Source organism: Pantherophis guttatus, chromosome 4 (genome assembly GCF_059756535.1).
Source record: "Pantherophis guttatus breed Tessera chromosome 4, ASM5975653v1, whole genome shotgun sequence".
Classification (NCBI taxonomy): Eukaryota; Metazoa; Chordata; class Lepidosauria; order Squamata; family Colubridae; genus Pantherophis; species Pantherophis guttatus.
The window spans coordinates 66,196,373-66,213,241 of record NC_142066.1 but is presented as its reverse complement, the minus strand read 5'-3'; the positions used below and the strand labels follow the sequence as shown (position 1 = coordinate 66,213,241).

At 40.5% G+C, this 16,869-nt stretch overlaps 1 protein-coding gene across 2 annotated transcripts in view; it reads left to right on the top strand.

Annotated features, from left to right (window-relative positions):
* The window catches only part of EXOC3 (exocyst complex component 3), a 46,834-nt gene extending 32,388 nt beyond the window's left edge, over positions 1-14,446 (top strand). For both annotated transcript variants that reach the window (XM_034416396.2, XM_060691790.2), the window contains 4 exons: positions 1,316-1,438; positions 10,391-10,552; positions 12,219-12,346; positions 13,970-14,446. In XM_034416396.2, the coding sequence (XP_034272287.1) occupies positions 1,316-1,438; positions 10,391-10,552; positions 12,219-12,346; positions 13,970-14,141 (585 nt within the window). In that variant the 3' untranslated portion in view covers positions 14,142-14,446. The remainder of the gene's footprint in view (positions 1-1,315; positions 1,439-10,390; positions 10,553-12,218; positions 12,347-13,969) is intronic.
* Positions 14,447-16,869: the final 2,423 nt, after the last annotated feature.

Genomic DNA, 16,869 nt, shown 5'->3' with positions numbered 1-16,869 from the left:
GAATTAAAAACAGTAGGGGAAGAAAAAGAATATTAAAGAAGCAAATTCCAATTTTCACAGCACTTATAGACATCTTAAAACTATTTCCCCCTTCTAAATCACATAACATGCTTTCCTTCCCCCCCTTCTGCTTTTCAGATTAAAGTTTTGGGTTGGGGGCCTATCTGTAATGGGATAAGAGACAAATGCCTTGATTTAACAGAGATCAGGTGTCCATCTAATCATATGTGAGATTGGATATATCTGATTTATATAAATTACAGCATACTCAGAATAGATAATGTTCTATAGAAATTGTATCCCTTTGAGCAAAAACCTTATCACGCAGTACAATAATTTTGAGTGTGTATTATTTCAGTACCCAGGAGAACATAGGGATATTTTAATATACCATTCATCCTGACAACAGTTTTCTAACCCATGCAGTTTGTTCTTCCTCAGAGAACTGGGAGAGAAGAAACTTAATGGTTGGGGGTTTGTGTTGAATAATTTTCCTTGCAATTTGTAGATGAGAGCATTAGATTTAAGACACCATGGACTGTGTTCAAAGCTAGTCCTAGGGAGGTAGGCAGAATAATAAAGACCATTACTAGTTTGTTTCATCCTTAGTCTTCAAAACTGATTAAATCACCCAAGTTGTGATAGGTGCATAATGTCACTTTAAGTAAGAAATGTGTTCCCACTTAGTTAAAGAAGAAACTAGAAGACCTTTACCAAAAGTACTCACGAATGAAGGCAATGTGTGTCCCAGGATAATGTTGCAGGATCCAATTTGAGTTGCCCGTTGGGACTAGAAGTTTAGTCTTTGAAGTTTTCAGATTTGTGCTGAGCCTGTCCCTGAGCCTATTCTCAGGGAACTGGAGAGAAATAATTTTCTTGAGAATGGGCTCCAGCATGAGTCTGAAAACTTGGAAGACTAAATCTCAGGTCCCTATGACTGACTTAGATTGGATCCTGAAAAAGTACTCTGCTTGGATTCTGAAGATATTTAAAATTATATACCATTCTTGCTCTTCAGTTAGGTGAAGAAGAATGTAGTGACTTGAGTTACAAGATGAGATCGAGACTAAATATTAAATCATCAGCTCATGTTGGCTGTGAATATTTACTGATCTTCCTCCATAATTTTGGTACATTCCTTTACAAGTTTACCAAGTGTAAATATAAAGACTTTTGTACTTAATGCAGTTTTTTTTTTTAAAAAAATAAAGTATACAATTTCAGCTTTGCTGAGATGGTATAAAATGACATGATGTTGAATAATATTGTTAAAAATTATTCTGATTGACATTTATGTTTTCTCATTTTTTTAAAGCCCCATCTTAGTGAATTGATGACAAAAAAATGGCTCGGTGCATCCAATGCTGTGGATACAATCTGTGTAACAGTTGAAGATTATTTTAATGATTTTGCAAGAATAAAGAAGCCCTGTAAGAAGGTATTTATTAAGTCTAATGTAGAATATTTAAATATTGTAGCATAATGTGTAAACATTATTATTGCTTTAACTTTAAGTTCAAGGGCAAAGCTTCTTGCGCTGCGAGACTCCCCCCTCTCGCAGGCCTGGCCCTCTATGTTATCGAGGGCCCACCTTAATGACGGATCTTGGGACCCCGAGAGGTGGCATGTCGCAAAAAGGGGACTGAGCGGTTTTTTAAAGACTTTTTTAAATAAGACTTTTAAGGGGTTCTGAGGGTGGGGGAGGTTATGTGGGTTTGGGGGAAAACCCACGGGGGTTGCAGACCAGTCCGGTTGCTATTAATGGTGCCGTAGGGGGTGCGGACTCTGGGGGAAAGGGGACTGTTAGAATGCCCTCTAGTGAGGGCTTCTCTATTAACACGCTGAGTGGGAGGGGCAGGTATGGCGGGAGCAGGGGGCCATATCATGTGGTGGGGGCACGTGCTCGCTATCTCCGAGTGATTGCGTGCCCCGGTCCCCTTAGCTCTTCCCGTTCCCCAGGCTGCTTAGAGTCTCAGCGCCCGAGTCTCTGGCTGATGTTATGTAATGCCAGGTCCGTGGTAAATAAAGCCCCCCTCATTTGTGATCTTATTCAGGAGGGGGGAGCGGACCTGGCAGGTATCACGGAGACCTGGTTGGGCCATGAGGGGGGAGTTCCCCTCGTGGAGATGTGCCCATCAGGCTTCCGTGCATTTCATCAGCCGAGAGCTCAGGGCAGGGGCGGGGGAGTGGCGGTCATTCTAAAAGAAGGTCTTGATCCGAGGGAGGCCACTGTACTTCAGAGAGCCGGATGTGAGTCCCTTTTTGTGAAGTGGGGTCGTGGGGTGCAGAGGGGTCTGTTGATCACGTACCTGGCTCCCTGCCACGTGGCAACGACCCTGCCCGAGCTCCTCAATGTTATAGCCGAGGTGGCGGCTGATACCCCCAGACTTGTGGTCATGGGGGATTTCAACCTGCCATCCATCGGTGAAACATCTGAGGTAGCTCGGGAGTTCATGGCTTCCATGACGGCCATGGACCTGACCCAAGTAATTCACGGCCCTACTCATATGGGGGGACACACTCTGGACTTAGTTTTTATCTCTGGTCAGTGGTTGAGTGGCCTTGATATAGGGGATGTAGATACTGAACCCTTGTCATGGTCTGACCACTCGCTCCTTCGACTTGACTTTCTGACCGCCGTACCCCGTCGCAGGGAGGCGGAACCGACCAGGTGGTTCCGCCCCAGGCGCCTGATGGACCCTGATAGGTTCCAGATGGAGCTTGGGCCATTCCCTGAGACTCTAGCTCATGACTCGGCTGATGACCTGGTGGCCGCCTGGGATAGGGCGGCTGCCAGGGCTTTGGACCGGGTCGTGCCTTTGCGGCCTCTGACCCGGTCCAAAGCCCTGGCAGCCTTGGTTCTCCAAGGAGCTGAGGGAGATGAAGCGCCAGAAAAGACGCCTAGAGAGCGGTTGGAGGGCCAGTCGTTCCGAGTCTGACTTGACACTGGTAAGGTCTCATATTAAGACCTACCTAGTGGCGATAAAAGCGGCGAAATCTAGCTATTTTGCCGCTCTTATCGCGTCATCAGATAACCGCCCAGCCGCCCTGTTTAGGGTGACCCGCTCCCTCCTCCATCTGGGAGCGCGGGAGGACCCCTTGCAGGGCCGAGCTGAGGATTTTGTACAGTATCTGGATGATAAAATAACTCAGATTCGGGAAGACTTGGCCGCCGACTGGGTTAGTTCAGACGAGATGACTGAGGCAGGTCTTGAGAGTGTTATCTGGGAGGAGTTCGATCCTGTGGCTCCCGAGGACGTGGACAGGATCTTGGGACGACTGAACGCAACCACATGTTTATTGGACCCGTGTCCCTCCTGGTTGGTGCTGGCTTCCCGGGAGGTTACACGAGGCTGGCTCCAGGGGATTATTAATGCTTCTTTGAGCAAGGGTGTCCTGCCGGCCGCCTTGAAAGAGGCGGTGGTGAGGCCTCTCCTCAAGAAGCCATCCCTGGATCCGGCTGTTTTGGCTAACTATCGTCCAGTCTCCAACCTTCGCTTTATTGCGAAGGTTGTTGAGAGTGTGGTGGCGCGACAGCTTCCCCGGTACCTGGATGAAGCTGTCTATCTGGATCCGCTCCAGTCCGGCTTCAGACCTGGGTACAGCACGGAAACGGCATTGGTCGCGTTGGTGGATGATCTCTGGAGGGCCCGGGATAGGGGTTATTCCTCTATCCTGGTCCTATTAGACCTCTCAGCAGCTTTTGATACCATCGACCATGGTATCATGTTGCGCCGGCTGGAGAGACTGGGAGTGGGGGGCACCGTTCTGCGGTGGTTCTCCTCCTATCTCTCCCACCGGTCACAATCCGTGTTGACAGGGGGGCAGCGGTCGACCCCAAGGCGCCTTGTTTGTGGGGTGCTGCAAGGGTCGGTCCTCTTGCCCCTCCTGTTCAACATTTATATGAAGCCGCTGGGTGAGATCATCCGTGGTTTTGGGGTGGAGTTCCATCAGTACGCTGATGATACTCAGCTGTACATTTTCACCCCAGACCATCCCAATGATGCCTTGGAAGTGATGTCCCAGTGCCTGGAGGCCGTGCGGGTCTGGATGGGGAGAAACAGGCTTCGACTCAACCCTTCCAAGACCGAGTGGCTGTGGCTGCTGGCGTCCCGGTATAGCCAGCTGACACCATCGCTGGTTATTGGGGGCGTATCATTGGCCCCCACGGAAAGGGCCCGCAACTTGGGTGTCCTCCTGGATGTGCGGCTGTCTTTAGAGGGGCATATGACAGCCGTGGCCAGGGGGGCTTTTTGTCAGGTTCGCCTGATACGCCAGTTGCGCCCCTTTCTGGACCGGGACTCCCTACGCACGGTCACTCAAGCACTCGTCACTTCTCGTCTGGACTATTGTAACGCTCTCTACATGGGGCTCCCCTTGGGGTACACCCGGAGGCTCCAACTGGTGCAGAATGCGGCTGCGCGGGGGATTATGGGAGCGACGGGGCGCTCCCATGTGACTCCTCTCCTGCGCGAGCTGCATTGGCTTCCGGTGGACTTCCGGGTGCGCTTCAAGGTGTTGGTGATCACCTTTAAAGCGCTCCATGGCTTAGGGCCAGGGTACTTACGGGACCGCCTTCTGCCACCAATAGCCTCCCACCGGCCGGTTCGCTCCCACAGAGAGGGCCTCCTCAGGGTGCCGTCGGCCAGACAATGCCGGCTGACGACCCCCAGGAGGAGAGCCTTCTCTGTGGTGGCACCTACCCTATGGAACAATCTACCCCCAGAGATACGAGTGATCTCCGACCTCCGGATTTTTCGTCGGGCCCTAAAAACTTATTTTTTTCAGTTAGCCGGTCTGTCCTGAATTTAGGGTTAGTTTTAAAATTTTAATATTTATTTTAAATTGACAAGTTTTAAATTATGGGCCAAATTTATAAATTATTTTAACTTTATTTTTTAACCGTGATGTTTGTATAGATGTTTTTTATCTGGCTGTTCACCGCCCTGAGTCCGAAAGGAGAAGGGCGGTATAGAAATTCGAATGAATGAATGAATGAATGAATGAATGAATGAATGAATGAATGAATGAATAAATAATAAAATAATAAAACTGTGTAATTTCTATCTTGTAATAAAGAGTCCCTAAAATTAGCAAAATAATTACCAGAAATTACGTGCTTTCCTAAAATGCACTGCAAACCATTCCCATCCTCCTGCTACTACCTTATATCCTTCGGCAGCAGTTGGCAGCAGCAATCAGCAGCAGTGATTCCCGCCACCTAGAACAACTGATTGGGAGTATTCCGGGAGGCCAATCCAACTGATCAGCTACTCAGCAGTGAAGGCTCCAGTGTTCCCCGGCGCTAGTGAGTGGCAGTGACAGGCAGCGGCAGCGAACGCCGCTGCCAAACCAACCTCCTTTACCCTGCCACAATGTTCGCTCTATAAGATGCACAGACATTTCCACCCACTTTGAGGGGGGGGAGTGCATCTTATAGTTCAAAAAGTACTATCTATAGTAGTACTTTTTGCTCAATGAAAATATCAGAATGTGTATATACAGTAGAGAAAAATCAGAACTACTTAGCTCCTATTTTAGCTCAGTCTTCCCTGAGAAAGTCCTATGTTCATAGAAAAGCAGATACCTGTTTATTTTGAAAGAATTGAAATGTGTATCCCACTAAATCTATTGATTCTAGGATAGTGAAGGAACTTCCTGATAGTTTAACCAACATATGTGATATTTAAGAAAGCTTGACTGATATTAAAACAACCCAAATTTGTCCCTATTTTCAAAAAGAGAGAGAAAAGGGATCCATAGAATCCGGTCACCTGGAAGAGAGTTCTAGAGCAGAACATAAAGAATGTTTGTTTGGTTGTTTAACAAATTTATATAGCTGCCCAATTCACACACATACAACATTAAAAATCCAATGTATACCTCTCCCACATCCTTATCTGTGACAACAGAATCAGACTAAACTCCCCAAACATGCTGACAAAACTATGTTTTCAAAACCTTGCGGAAGAAGAATACAATGGAGACTAGTCTTTTCTCTAATGGAATGATGCTCCAAATGGATGGAGCCACGACAGAAAAGGCCCTTTTTCTAGGTCCCACCAGAGGTACTTCTTGGCACCTATAACATACCCTGTCTTCCTGTTTAGTGGGCAGGTTAAACTACAGATTAAATATAAGCACCTTTAAAACAATGCTATAATTACTGGAAGTATAATTTTGTCAGGGACCATTCTTGCCAAATTCACTATCTCATCATTTTTTATGAGCAACTACCTTAGCTGATTGTAGGAATACTATTTTTGTAATGAATCAATTTTAGTAAAGCATTTGATAGAACATCAATCAGAACTTGATCAATAGTTGATTAATGAACAAGATGGCATTAGCTTTACATGGCTACAAAGCAGAATCAAAACAATTAAAAAATGCTTATTAATCATTTTTATCACATTGAAGTGATAAATGCCACAAGGAGATGTCACAAGAACCATTCCTGATTCACAGACATTTTTTTAATGACTTGTATAAGGAGGTAGAAAGAATGCTTATTAGATGTGCAAATGACACATATTGATGAGATAGACATTTAATTGCTATAGAACATAGAATCATAGAGCAGGAAGGGACCTCAAAAGTCTTCTATCAAACTTCTTGCTCAAGGCAGATGACCACCCCAGTCAAGTGGTTGTCCGGTTTATTCTTGAAAATCTCCAGGATGGAGTACCCACAACTCCTAGAGGCAAGCTATTCCATTAATTAATTGTTCTCGTCACAAATTTTCTCCTTACTTCTAGTTAGGTTTCTCTTTAACAAACTTCCACCCATTATTTTTTGTCCTATCTACTTCGGAAAATAAGTTGATCCCCTCTTGGCATCCCCTCAGGTCCCAGTGGCATCCCCTCAGGTCCCAGAAGACAGATATGTCACCCCTAATTCTTCTCTTTGATAGGCTAGACATACCTAGCTCCCTCAACACTTCATCATATGATTTAGCATCCAGACCTCTTATCATCTTTTTTTTAATTCAAAAAGTTTTTTTATTTTATAAACAAACAATACATAATCAGTCAATATATCTTTGAATACATCTTTTGTGTCTTCTTTTTGCTCCTCCAATATTTATCATATCTTAATATTATTATTTCTTTTATTATGACATTTCCCCCACTTTCCTTACTTCTCTATTAATACATTTATCTATCTTTTAATTTTATTGAAAATTAGACAACCATTTTATCCCCACACAACTTTCAACCCCCCCTTCCCCACCCCCATCCCTGACTTCCCAGAGCAAAAGCAGGGTATAGCATTAAACAAACATAAGCTAAAATATACTAACTTACTACAAGATTCAAAACTCCCTCATACTCTTTAACTCCTCTTTTAAAAATTGTTCATCAGCCTCCCCTTTTGAAGTTCTAATTTAAACATTATAAAACTTTCTTTAAAGCATATCTTTTTAGAAGAAAAAAAAATATTATTTTATATCCATTCAATTTTAAATTAACCATTTTAATACTTCAGTAAGTTTTTAAAAAGATACTTCAATAGACTATTCTTCAGAATATAACCTTAAAGATACTATTAATCCATTGAGTTAAATTATTTCTAACTCTTGAGTTCATTCTTCAAAATATCAATTTCGAAACTTTCAGAAAGCTATCCATTAAGCTTAAAGTTAACCATTTTAATACCTCAGTAATTTTTAAAAAGCTATCCATTTTTAGTTAAACATTTTTACTTAAACTTAAAAAAAATACTAATTTCAGTAAACTTCTTGAGTTCATTCTTCAAAATATCAATTTCAAAACTTTCAGAAAGTTATCAATTAAGTTTAAAGTTAAGCATTTTAATACTTCAATAATTTTTTTAAAAAGCTATCCATTTTTAAACATTTTTACTTAAACTTAAAAAATATTAATTTCAGTAAACTTTTCACATTTATTATTAAAATCCTCCCCAAAAGAAACTAATCTTCAATTCTTCCTTTCTTTCTATATTTTTTCCAGTCCTTCTTCTTCAATAGTACTTTCTTCTTCAACATTGCTCCTCCCCCTGCTTTTATTTTCAAAAAATTTTGAATATAGATTTGAGGCTGATGCTTCTTTGGAAATCATTCTCTTCTAAAAGTTATCTCCTTCAATTTGAAACCTCCATTTCGATTCTTCCTGCTTATATAATCAGTCACTTCCTTCCTTGAAAATTGATTCTGTCTATCAAGCCAAAAATTGTCACAATAAAGTTTATCAGTCTGCAGGAAAGAGTCTATTTGCTGCTTTTCAGTTAACTGCATAGAAGCTTCTGCCAAAACCTCTGTTTTCAGTGTGCTAACTTCCATCGTGATCCTGACAGCCTCTTTTTCCTGCTCCAAAGTCGAAATAACTTGATTTTCTTCCTCTTTTCCAGTCAGCAAATTATTGTTGTTCTCCAGATTATAATTTTGAATAGTTCTTTCAACTGATTCCAATATAACAGAAGTATAAAAATTTAAGAGTTCTTGTAAAACCTTTACAGTCACAACTTGTGAATTTGCTGGCTCATATAATAATGATCCTCCATCCTTGATGTCAGCCATATTTCAATTTCCACTTTAAATTTATTCAGCTGTCAGGTCAATAAGTCCAATAATTTTCCACACAATTTAGAAGTATAAAGTAGTTGGGTCAGCACCATAGTCTTTTTCATTTCACTAGCACTTTAAATCTTTTTCTTGCCACGTAATCCAGTAGCTTTTACAATGTTGCAGCTTTAATGATCACTTTCACTGGTAAGTTTCATTTTAACGCCCTTAAGCGCCATCTTTTTTCTTTTTCTTTTAAACGGAGTTAAAGTTTAATACTTGCATTTTCTGTTCTCCTGATTTTGCTCTGCCAGCGTCCAGGTTCAAATTTTCTCATAATCCTTAAAATTGCTCTGCTGGTGTGGTCGCAACCCCTTGTTCTGCATAAAGCAGAATCATCCCGGATCCGGAGCACTGAAGGGTTTTCAGGGAGCTCTCACCTTGCAAACCCCAGGCTTAAAAAAAAAAGCCTGGGGGTCTAGGGGAGCTCTACCCAGACCCTTCTGCTCTTCTCTCCCCCTTTTTCCCTGGGGGAGAGTTTTGAGCTGCTAGAACAGCTGATTTTTGCTGTTTTAGCGGCAAACGGAATCACAGGGCTGGAGCTCCTAAAGGAGCGTCCAAACGGGGAACGCGGAGCCACCGGAAGTCCAGACCTCTTATCATCTTTGTCTTCTCTTCACACTTTCTAGGATCTCAGCATTTTTTGTTTCATGATGGCCAGAACTAGACTTAGTATTCCAAATGTGGCCTCACTTATCACTTCTTGTGATCTTGATGCTAACCTTCATATTAACTTCTTGATATTAATCTGCTGATGCAGCCTAGAACTGCATCACGTTTTTTGGTAGCCACTGCACACTGTTGACTCATACTTAAGTGGTAGTCTACTAGGATACCCAGATCCCTCTCATAGTTACTATTGCTGAGCCAGGTACCACCTATATCTACACATTTGGTTTTTCCTGCCTAAGTGCAGGACTTTACGTTCCTTAAACTTCTTCTTCTTTTGCTACAACCCAGTGTTCAAGTCTGTCAAGATCCTTCTAAATCTATCTTCCACAATATTAGCAATTCCCCCAGCTTGATGTCATCTGAAATTTAATTAATGCTCCTTCAGTTCCTTTATCTTGGTCATTAATGAAGTGTTAAAGAGTACTGGGCCTAAGACAGAAGTTTGAGGTAACCCACTGCATGTTTCCCACTAGGTTGATATAGTATCATTGAGGGCTATGTGCCCTGTGTGGTTCGTCAGCAACTGTGAATCCCATCTGGTTGTGGTATTGTCTATCCCATATTGCTCTATCTTATCAAGATATAGACTGTGCTTTACTTTGTCAAATGTCTTACTGAAATCCAAGTATACTATGTCCACAGCATTTTCCCGATCCACTAATTTAGTCACTTTATTAAAGAAGGTAATATTTGTCTGGAGTGAATCTGTTTTTGAGAAACCGTGGCTGCTATAATTGCCTAGTGGATTTTTCCAGGTATTGCTGTCAAACTAGTTGGCTTATAATTTCCTGGATCCATGTTTTCTCTTTTTGTCTATTGAAACCATCTCTGCTCTTTTCTAGTCCTTTGTGCTAAATTAAATAATGGCAGTGGTATCTAAAATGTTGGCCCATCAATATTTAGTTAGTTGAATTTCATCCCGTCAAATGGCTCTCAGTGATTTTATCTGGTCCATCTATCTAGGGGGCCACATGTCTGCAAGCTTCATCTTTCTAATTTATGTCATTAAATTAATGTTTATTTTTCCCTCCCCAATGTGGATGTTTTGGTAATTTTTGATTGTTTCTGTTACTTCTGTTATTTAATACAATCATCCTATCTAGATAACTAGATGTCTTTTGAATTTTTTTTCAGAAAATGACTGTTGAGTGCCATCGTAGAGTTGTTATGGAATATATCAAGGCTGTAATGTTAAAGCGTATTACTTTTAAAAATGCAGAAGAAAGAAAAGAAGGTGCTGAAAGGATGAACAGGGAAGCCAAACAGTTCAGGTTTCTATTTAAAAAACTCGCAGCAGTAAGTACCATCAATAGAATGCTAAAAAAGGAAATGTATATAATTGGCATTTTAAAATATTATTCTCCAGCATCAATATAATTATACATAGATGTCAATATTTTATTTTTTTATTGGTTGACAATTAGTGTGATTTCTATAAATTCATTATAGGTAATGTTTGATTACAACCAAAATTTAGCCTGGAATTTTCAGTTGCTGAGTGAAGTCGTTATTAAGTGAGACATTATATGACCACTTTGTTTAACAACTGCAATCCCAGCTCTCCCAGTAGCTGTGCTAAACAATTGTGCAGCTTATTAAGGGGAGCACAAGGAGTGGTTCAGGGGTTTGGGGAGGTCTGGTACAAGCTACAGGATCCTCTGTTGGGCAAAAGCCTATCAGAGGCCAGAGGACTTGGACATTCTTCCCACTCCAACATTCCCAGAACGCCTCAGCTGGTTACAGATCCAGCAATGCATATAAATTGTTCCACTTACTTTCATATTTTCTGCACTGCTTACAGTTGCACTCATCTGATGCAAAGCACTGTCTTCCTACAAAGTCTGCCTTGCATCATTTTTGGGATTGTTTGGAAGGCTCCTTTCAAACCATTGCATGATTTGGAAAAGCAGCTTTCCAAATGAACATTAGCTTGCAGCTTGCAGAATGAAGAGAGGTGGTCTTTATATGAAGGCTGTGAAATCTCAAGAATGGTGGCAACCCTTCTGATCATTCAGAAGACTAGAAAGAGTCTCTGTATTCCCCTGAACAATCACCTTTATTAGTTCTTTAGTCTAGTTCTTTCTAGTCTAGAAAACACAGAAATCTAGCAAAGGCAATTCTTTGGGAGGCTACTTTCTAGCCTTCTGAACTATTGCAATACTAATTCATGTTCTTGTAATTTATCAATTTGTTTATTTTCAATGTAATTCAATTTCATGTAATTAAAACAAACTAATAGGGGCTATGCACAATTCAAATATGATTTGAAGAAAGATTCAAAGAAGCTTTGGATTTTATGTAAGTAAAGCATGTGTTATTCTCTGTAGTTTATGTGTCTTTTCAGTTTTGTACATGGACCTGAAAAAACATTGCAACTGCCTTAAAAATAAGAATTTTTTGAAAACATTTTCAAAGCATGTTAAGCCCTAGAATTCAGTATTTCATTATGGTTCACAATGATGTTTAATCATTTGTTTCTCTAGATAAACACCTTGTTCTAAAAAGATGATAAAACAATTATATTTATTCATATATTAAATATTTTCTCAAATCTGGAATGTAACTTTGCCAAATAATGAATTTGAAAATATGTTGTTATAGTAGAGTAATTTTAAGTTTTTTAGCTTAAAAGTTGTGTCATTACATTCAGATATATCTTATAACCCTTAATAAAAGTGCATAATATGAATTGAAATAAATGAAAAGGAATTATTCTTTCACTGGATTCTTCCTTCCTTCCTTCCTTTCCTTCCTTCTTTCCTTCTTCCTTCCTTCTGTGAAAACCAGGATGAATACTGATATTTGATTGTTCATTTAATATAAACATATTTTCTTTAAAATATTTATTGTCATTCATTGTCATTAAGATAGCCATATAGTAATCAAGTATATTTAGTGTGCTGGAATAAAATCATTGCAGTCTTGATGAAACAGCTGGAAACAATAATTTATTGATTAATAGGGATCTGGAGAAGACACAGAGGGGCTTTGTGATGTCATTGAAGCTATTGCAGAAGTTTTCAAGCTAACTGATCCTTCCCTGCTTTATTTAGAAATCTCAACTTTAGTTAGTAAACATCCTGATATCAGGTAATATTATACATTTCTAGAATTGAAATTTCTGCATTATTTCAATCATAAAAACACTTTACAAAAACTTGAACAAAATCTTTAGCTTTGTTTTTTTTCTTCCTACATAAAAGTTTTTAACTAAAAGAGGTCCCAATTAAAAGAGATTTTATACAGTTCTTCATTATTTCAATTTCTGGATAATATAATATGTAACCACATGTAAATAATATTTGTTTTAAAAATATTTTTAGTTTAATCCAAAAAACTGATTATTTTTTTTATAAAATAAGCATAGAATATATATATATAGGCTTTTATATTTAAATTTAGAAAGATGTATGGTGGGTAGCTGAATGGTTTATTATTTCCCTATAAACAATATTGATTCTTCTCTGTGGAATGTGCTTCACTGCCATTTAAATGTCCATGGAGATTCTTAGTCATCCAGGTCATGGTTGTTCCAAAGATGTTTTTCAAGAGGCAACTAAACTTACTGGTTTTTCTTTGAAGACCTTTTGCTTCTCATCCAAGACGTTTCTTCAGCTATGATTGAATAGTGGGGAAGCTGGTCATTCATAAACACAGGGTGCAACAGAAGAATAAACCCATCAGGACAAGATTCAGCAGTCCATCTGCATTTAAAAGACAAAGGCCACTCTTTTGAAGACAGCAAAGTCCATATTTTGGACCACTGGTTTGAAAGAGGAGTCAGAGCCTATCTATGTTAAAATTGAACAGACGTCTCTCAACAGAGGGGGAGGGATATGACATCTATCTCCAGTCTACCACACAGTACCTTCAACAGTTCCAAGAAGGTTCCACACTCATTTGCACTATTCAGGTGACCCTGAAGACATAGACGAACCTCCAAACGGACTCAATGACTATCTAAAAAGAATGCAAATGACCAGCTGTCTGCAAGGAATATAAATCCTTCCATTCCACACCATGCAGTCAGAGTGAAGCTTTTTGGATGAGAAGTGAAATGTATTCAAAGAAAAACAAGGAAGTCCAGTTGCCTCTTGAAAAAGAACTTTGGAACATTGCCATTTAATCTTCCATTGCTGAAAATGGGCACATAAAAGCAAAGCTAATTGGGTCAGGAAAGATTGGGCCAGAGGTGGTTAATTGGAGGGCAAAACCAGCAATGACATGATTGTGCAACTCCTTAACAGGAATCATGGTGTTAAAGTACAAACCATTTGCCAAATGCCCAGTTTGCAATCTGATGACAGCAGAAGTGCTTTGATATCCGAAACTCTGAAGTTGTAGCCATCATTTGTTCATCCCTGTCATAACTTTTAAGTTGTCATTGAATGAATGGTCATAGGTTGAGGAGTAACTGTAAAAATTTAATAAAAATTAAGTGGCTGTGATTGAAATTCTTCGTTATCCCAATAGGCCTGAAGTACAAGATAAATATAGAAATGAACAGATTAACTGGTGGGTAATAAATAAAAGTCTAATCACTATATCTCAATGAAGGCTTTCTTAAGTACAAGTGATTTAAAAAGTTGACCAGTGAGTTCATTTTATGAGATGGCAAGAATTCTTTAATGCAGCATGTGTGGTATGAAAAGTGCCAATTGCTGGTTTCCATAACTAGGATTTTTACTAACACTACTTTATTCTGATTGGCAGAGATGACCATATTGCAGCTTTATTAACAATGAGAGGAGATGCCAGCAGAGAGATGAAGCAGACGATCATTGAAACTTTGGATAAAGGCCCAAGCCAACCAAATCCAAACTATGTGCCACTTTTTAAAGAAATTATAGTTCCAACATTAACTGTGCCAAAGCTTCTTAAGTAATAACAGTAGTTCATGTCAAATTTACAATGTTTTAGCTTACAATGCATATAGAGAAATATGAATTTCTTGCAAAGCTTTTTTATCCTATGTTAACGCTTGTAACAAGATATAAGAATACCTAATTCAGTCACTGAAAAAGTATATAATATGATGTCCAAGAGTGTTTTAGAATTGCATCTTTACTATTATTAGTGAATCCCCCCTCACTTGCATTTTTGTGTGTATTTCAGGAAAAATAAAGAGAGTCAACTTAAAGATACTTGTGTTAGGTATTTGCTTAATAAATGAATAGCACTGGTGTTGCATTTTTGAATTCTGTGCAGATTATTTGGCTGTCCTTTTATGAAACATTTATTTAAATACTTATTACAAAAATTTATGTAAAAAAAGGAGGAATGAACAGAAGAATGCAAAATTGTATTACAGCTAATCCTTGTTTAGCAATCACAATTTGGTCCAGAAATTCAGTAATCAGGCATAACAGTTGCTAAGTGAAAATTACATTACCTTGTAAGTATTTACTAAGTACACCATTACCATGACTGTACTTACTATTTTACTTCAGTTTTCCTTTGCTTGATACTTCCTTCAATTGAACAGAGGTTCTTTCTATTTGAGATCCTGGTATGAGGTAAATAAGCAAGTAAAAATAAGGGGAGAGAGATAACTGCAAAAGGCTGTAAATGCAACTGTTGGTCCCTAAATTGCCTTTTTACTATTGTAACTTCAAATACTAAATGAAGCAAATCACTAAGTGAAGACTACCTATAATTATAAATACTGTGCTATCATTTAGAATTAGAGGGGACAATTTAGTATATCAATCCAAAATCTTGCTCAATTTATTTCCCCAATAAATTTCCACTCAGTTTCTGCTTCAACATACCCAGCAAAGGGAAGCATACTATCTGTCTAGATAGTTTGTAATGGACAAACTGCTCTTACCAAAATGACACTCATTGTGGGGATAGCCAGTCCCCAAATTCCAGATTACATATAAACTATGGAAATTGGGACACTATAACGGTTTATCTGGATCCGTTCCAGTTGGGCTTCAGGCCTGGGTACAGCACGGACACGGCATTGGTTGTGTTGGTGGATGATCTCTGGAGGGCTCAGGACAGGGGTTGTTCCTCTGTCCTGGTCCTATTAGACCTCTCAGCGGTTTTTGATACCATCGACCATGGTATCATGCTGCACCGGTTGGAAGAGTTGGGGGTGGGGGGCACTGTGTTGCGGTGGTTCTTCTCCTTTCTTTCCAACCGGTCGCAATCTGTGTTGGCAGGGGGGCAGAGGTCAATCCCGAGGCTCCTTATATATGGGGTGCCACAAGAGTCAGTCCTCTTGCTCCTTCTGTTCAACATTTATGTGAAGCCACTGGGTGAGATCATCCGTGGTTTTGGGGTGAAGTACCATCAGTACGCTGATGATACTCAGCTGTACATCTCTACCCCAGACCACCCCAATGAAGCCCTTGATGTGATGTCCCGGTGCCTGGAGGCCGTGCGGATCTGGATGGGGAGGAACAAGCTCAGACTTAACCCTTCCAAGACCGAGTGGCTGTGGTTTCCGGCGTCCCAATATAGTCAGCTGGTTCCATCGCTGACTATTGGGGTGAGATCTTGTCCCCCTCAGAGAGGGTTCGCAACTTGGGTGTTCTCCTGGATGCACAACTGTCCTTGGAAGATCATATGACGGCCGTGGCCAGGGGAGCTTTTTATCAGGTTCGCCTGATACACCAGTTGCGTCCCTTTCTGGACCGGGATGCCCTCGTCCCATCCCGTCTGGACTACTGTAACGCTCTCTACATGGGGCTCCCCTTGAAGAGCGCTCGGAGGCTCAGAGGCTCCGGCCGCGCGGGTGGTTATGGGGGCGACTCGGTGCACCCACATAATACCCCTCCTGCGCGAGCTGCACTGGCTCCTGGTGGTCTTCCGAGTGCGATTCAAGGTGTTGGTCACCACCTTTAAAGTGCTCCATGGCTTAGGACCGGGGTATATACGAGCCCACCTGCTGCCAGCAATAGCCTCCCACCGGCCAATACGCTCCCACAGAGAGGGGCTCCTCAGGGTGCCATCGGCCAGACAATGCCGACTGGCGACACCTAGGGGGAAAGCCTTCTCTGTGGGGGCACCAGCCCTCTGGAATGAGATGGCCCTTGAGATTCGTCTCATCCCCGACCTGCGTACCTTTCGCCGCGCCTTGAAGACCCTCTTGTTCCAACAAGCCGGCCTGGCCTAATACGAATTTTAGAATGGGTGTATGTGTGTTTTAATCTATGGGCCAAATTTTTATATATTCAATTTTAAATTGTTTTAAATTTTGTATATTTATATGTATTTTAATATGGCTGTACACCGCCCTGAGTCCTTCGGGAGAAGGGCAGTATAGAAATCTAATAAATCCTAAATCTTAAATCCTCATAACTTGTGTAATAAAATTGAGCAGCAATCTGGACAATCGATATAATTTCTCTCTCTTCACCCTCATTTTTACCAAGAAATGAAATTAATAGTTGAATTAATGTTCCAAAACTAATTTAAAATACTTCAGAGTGCCCCTAAAAACACACACATTCTCATGAGATCAATGCTTTATCCAGTGATTAAGCATTTTAAAAAATTAAAGGTGCAGTCTTCAGCTGTTGAAAGTTTATCGCTACACAAAAGCATTAATGAATCTTAACCCATAATTTTCTGATTCAACTGGATAGGACTTGGTTATGCTT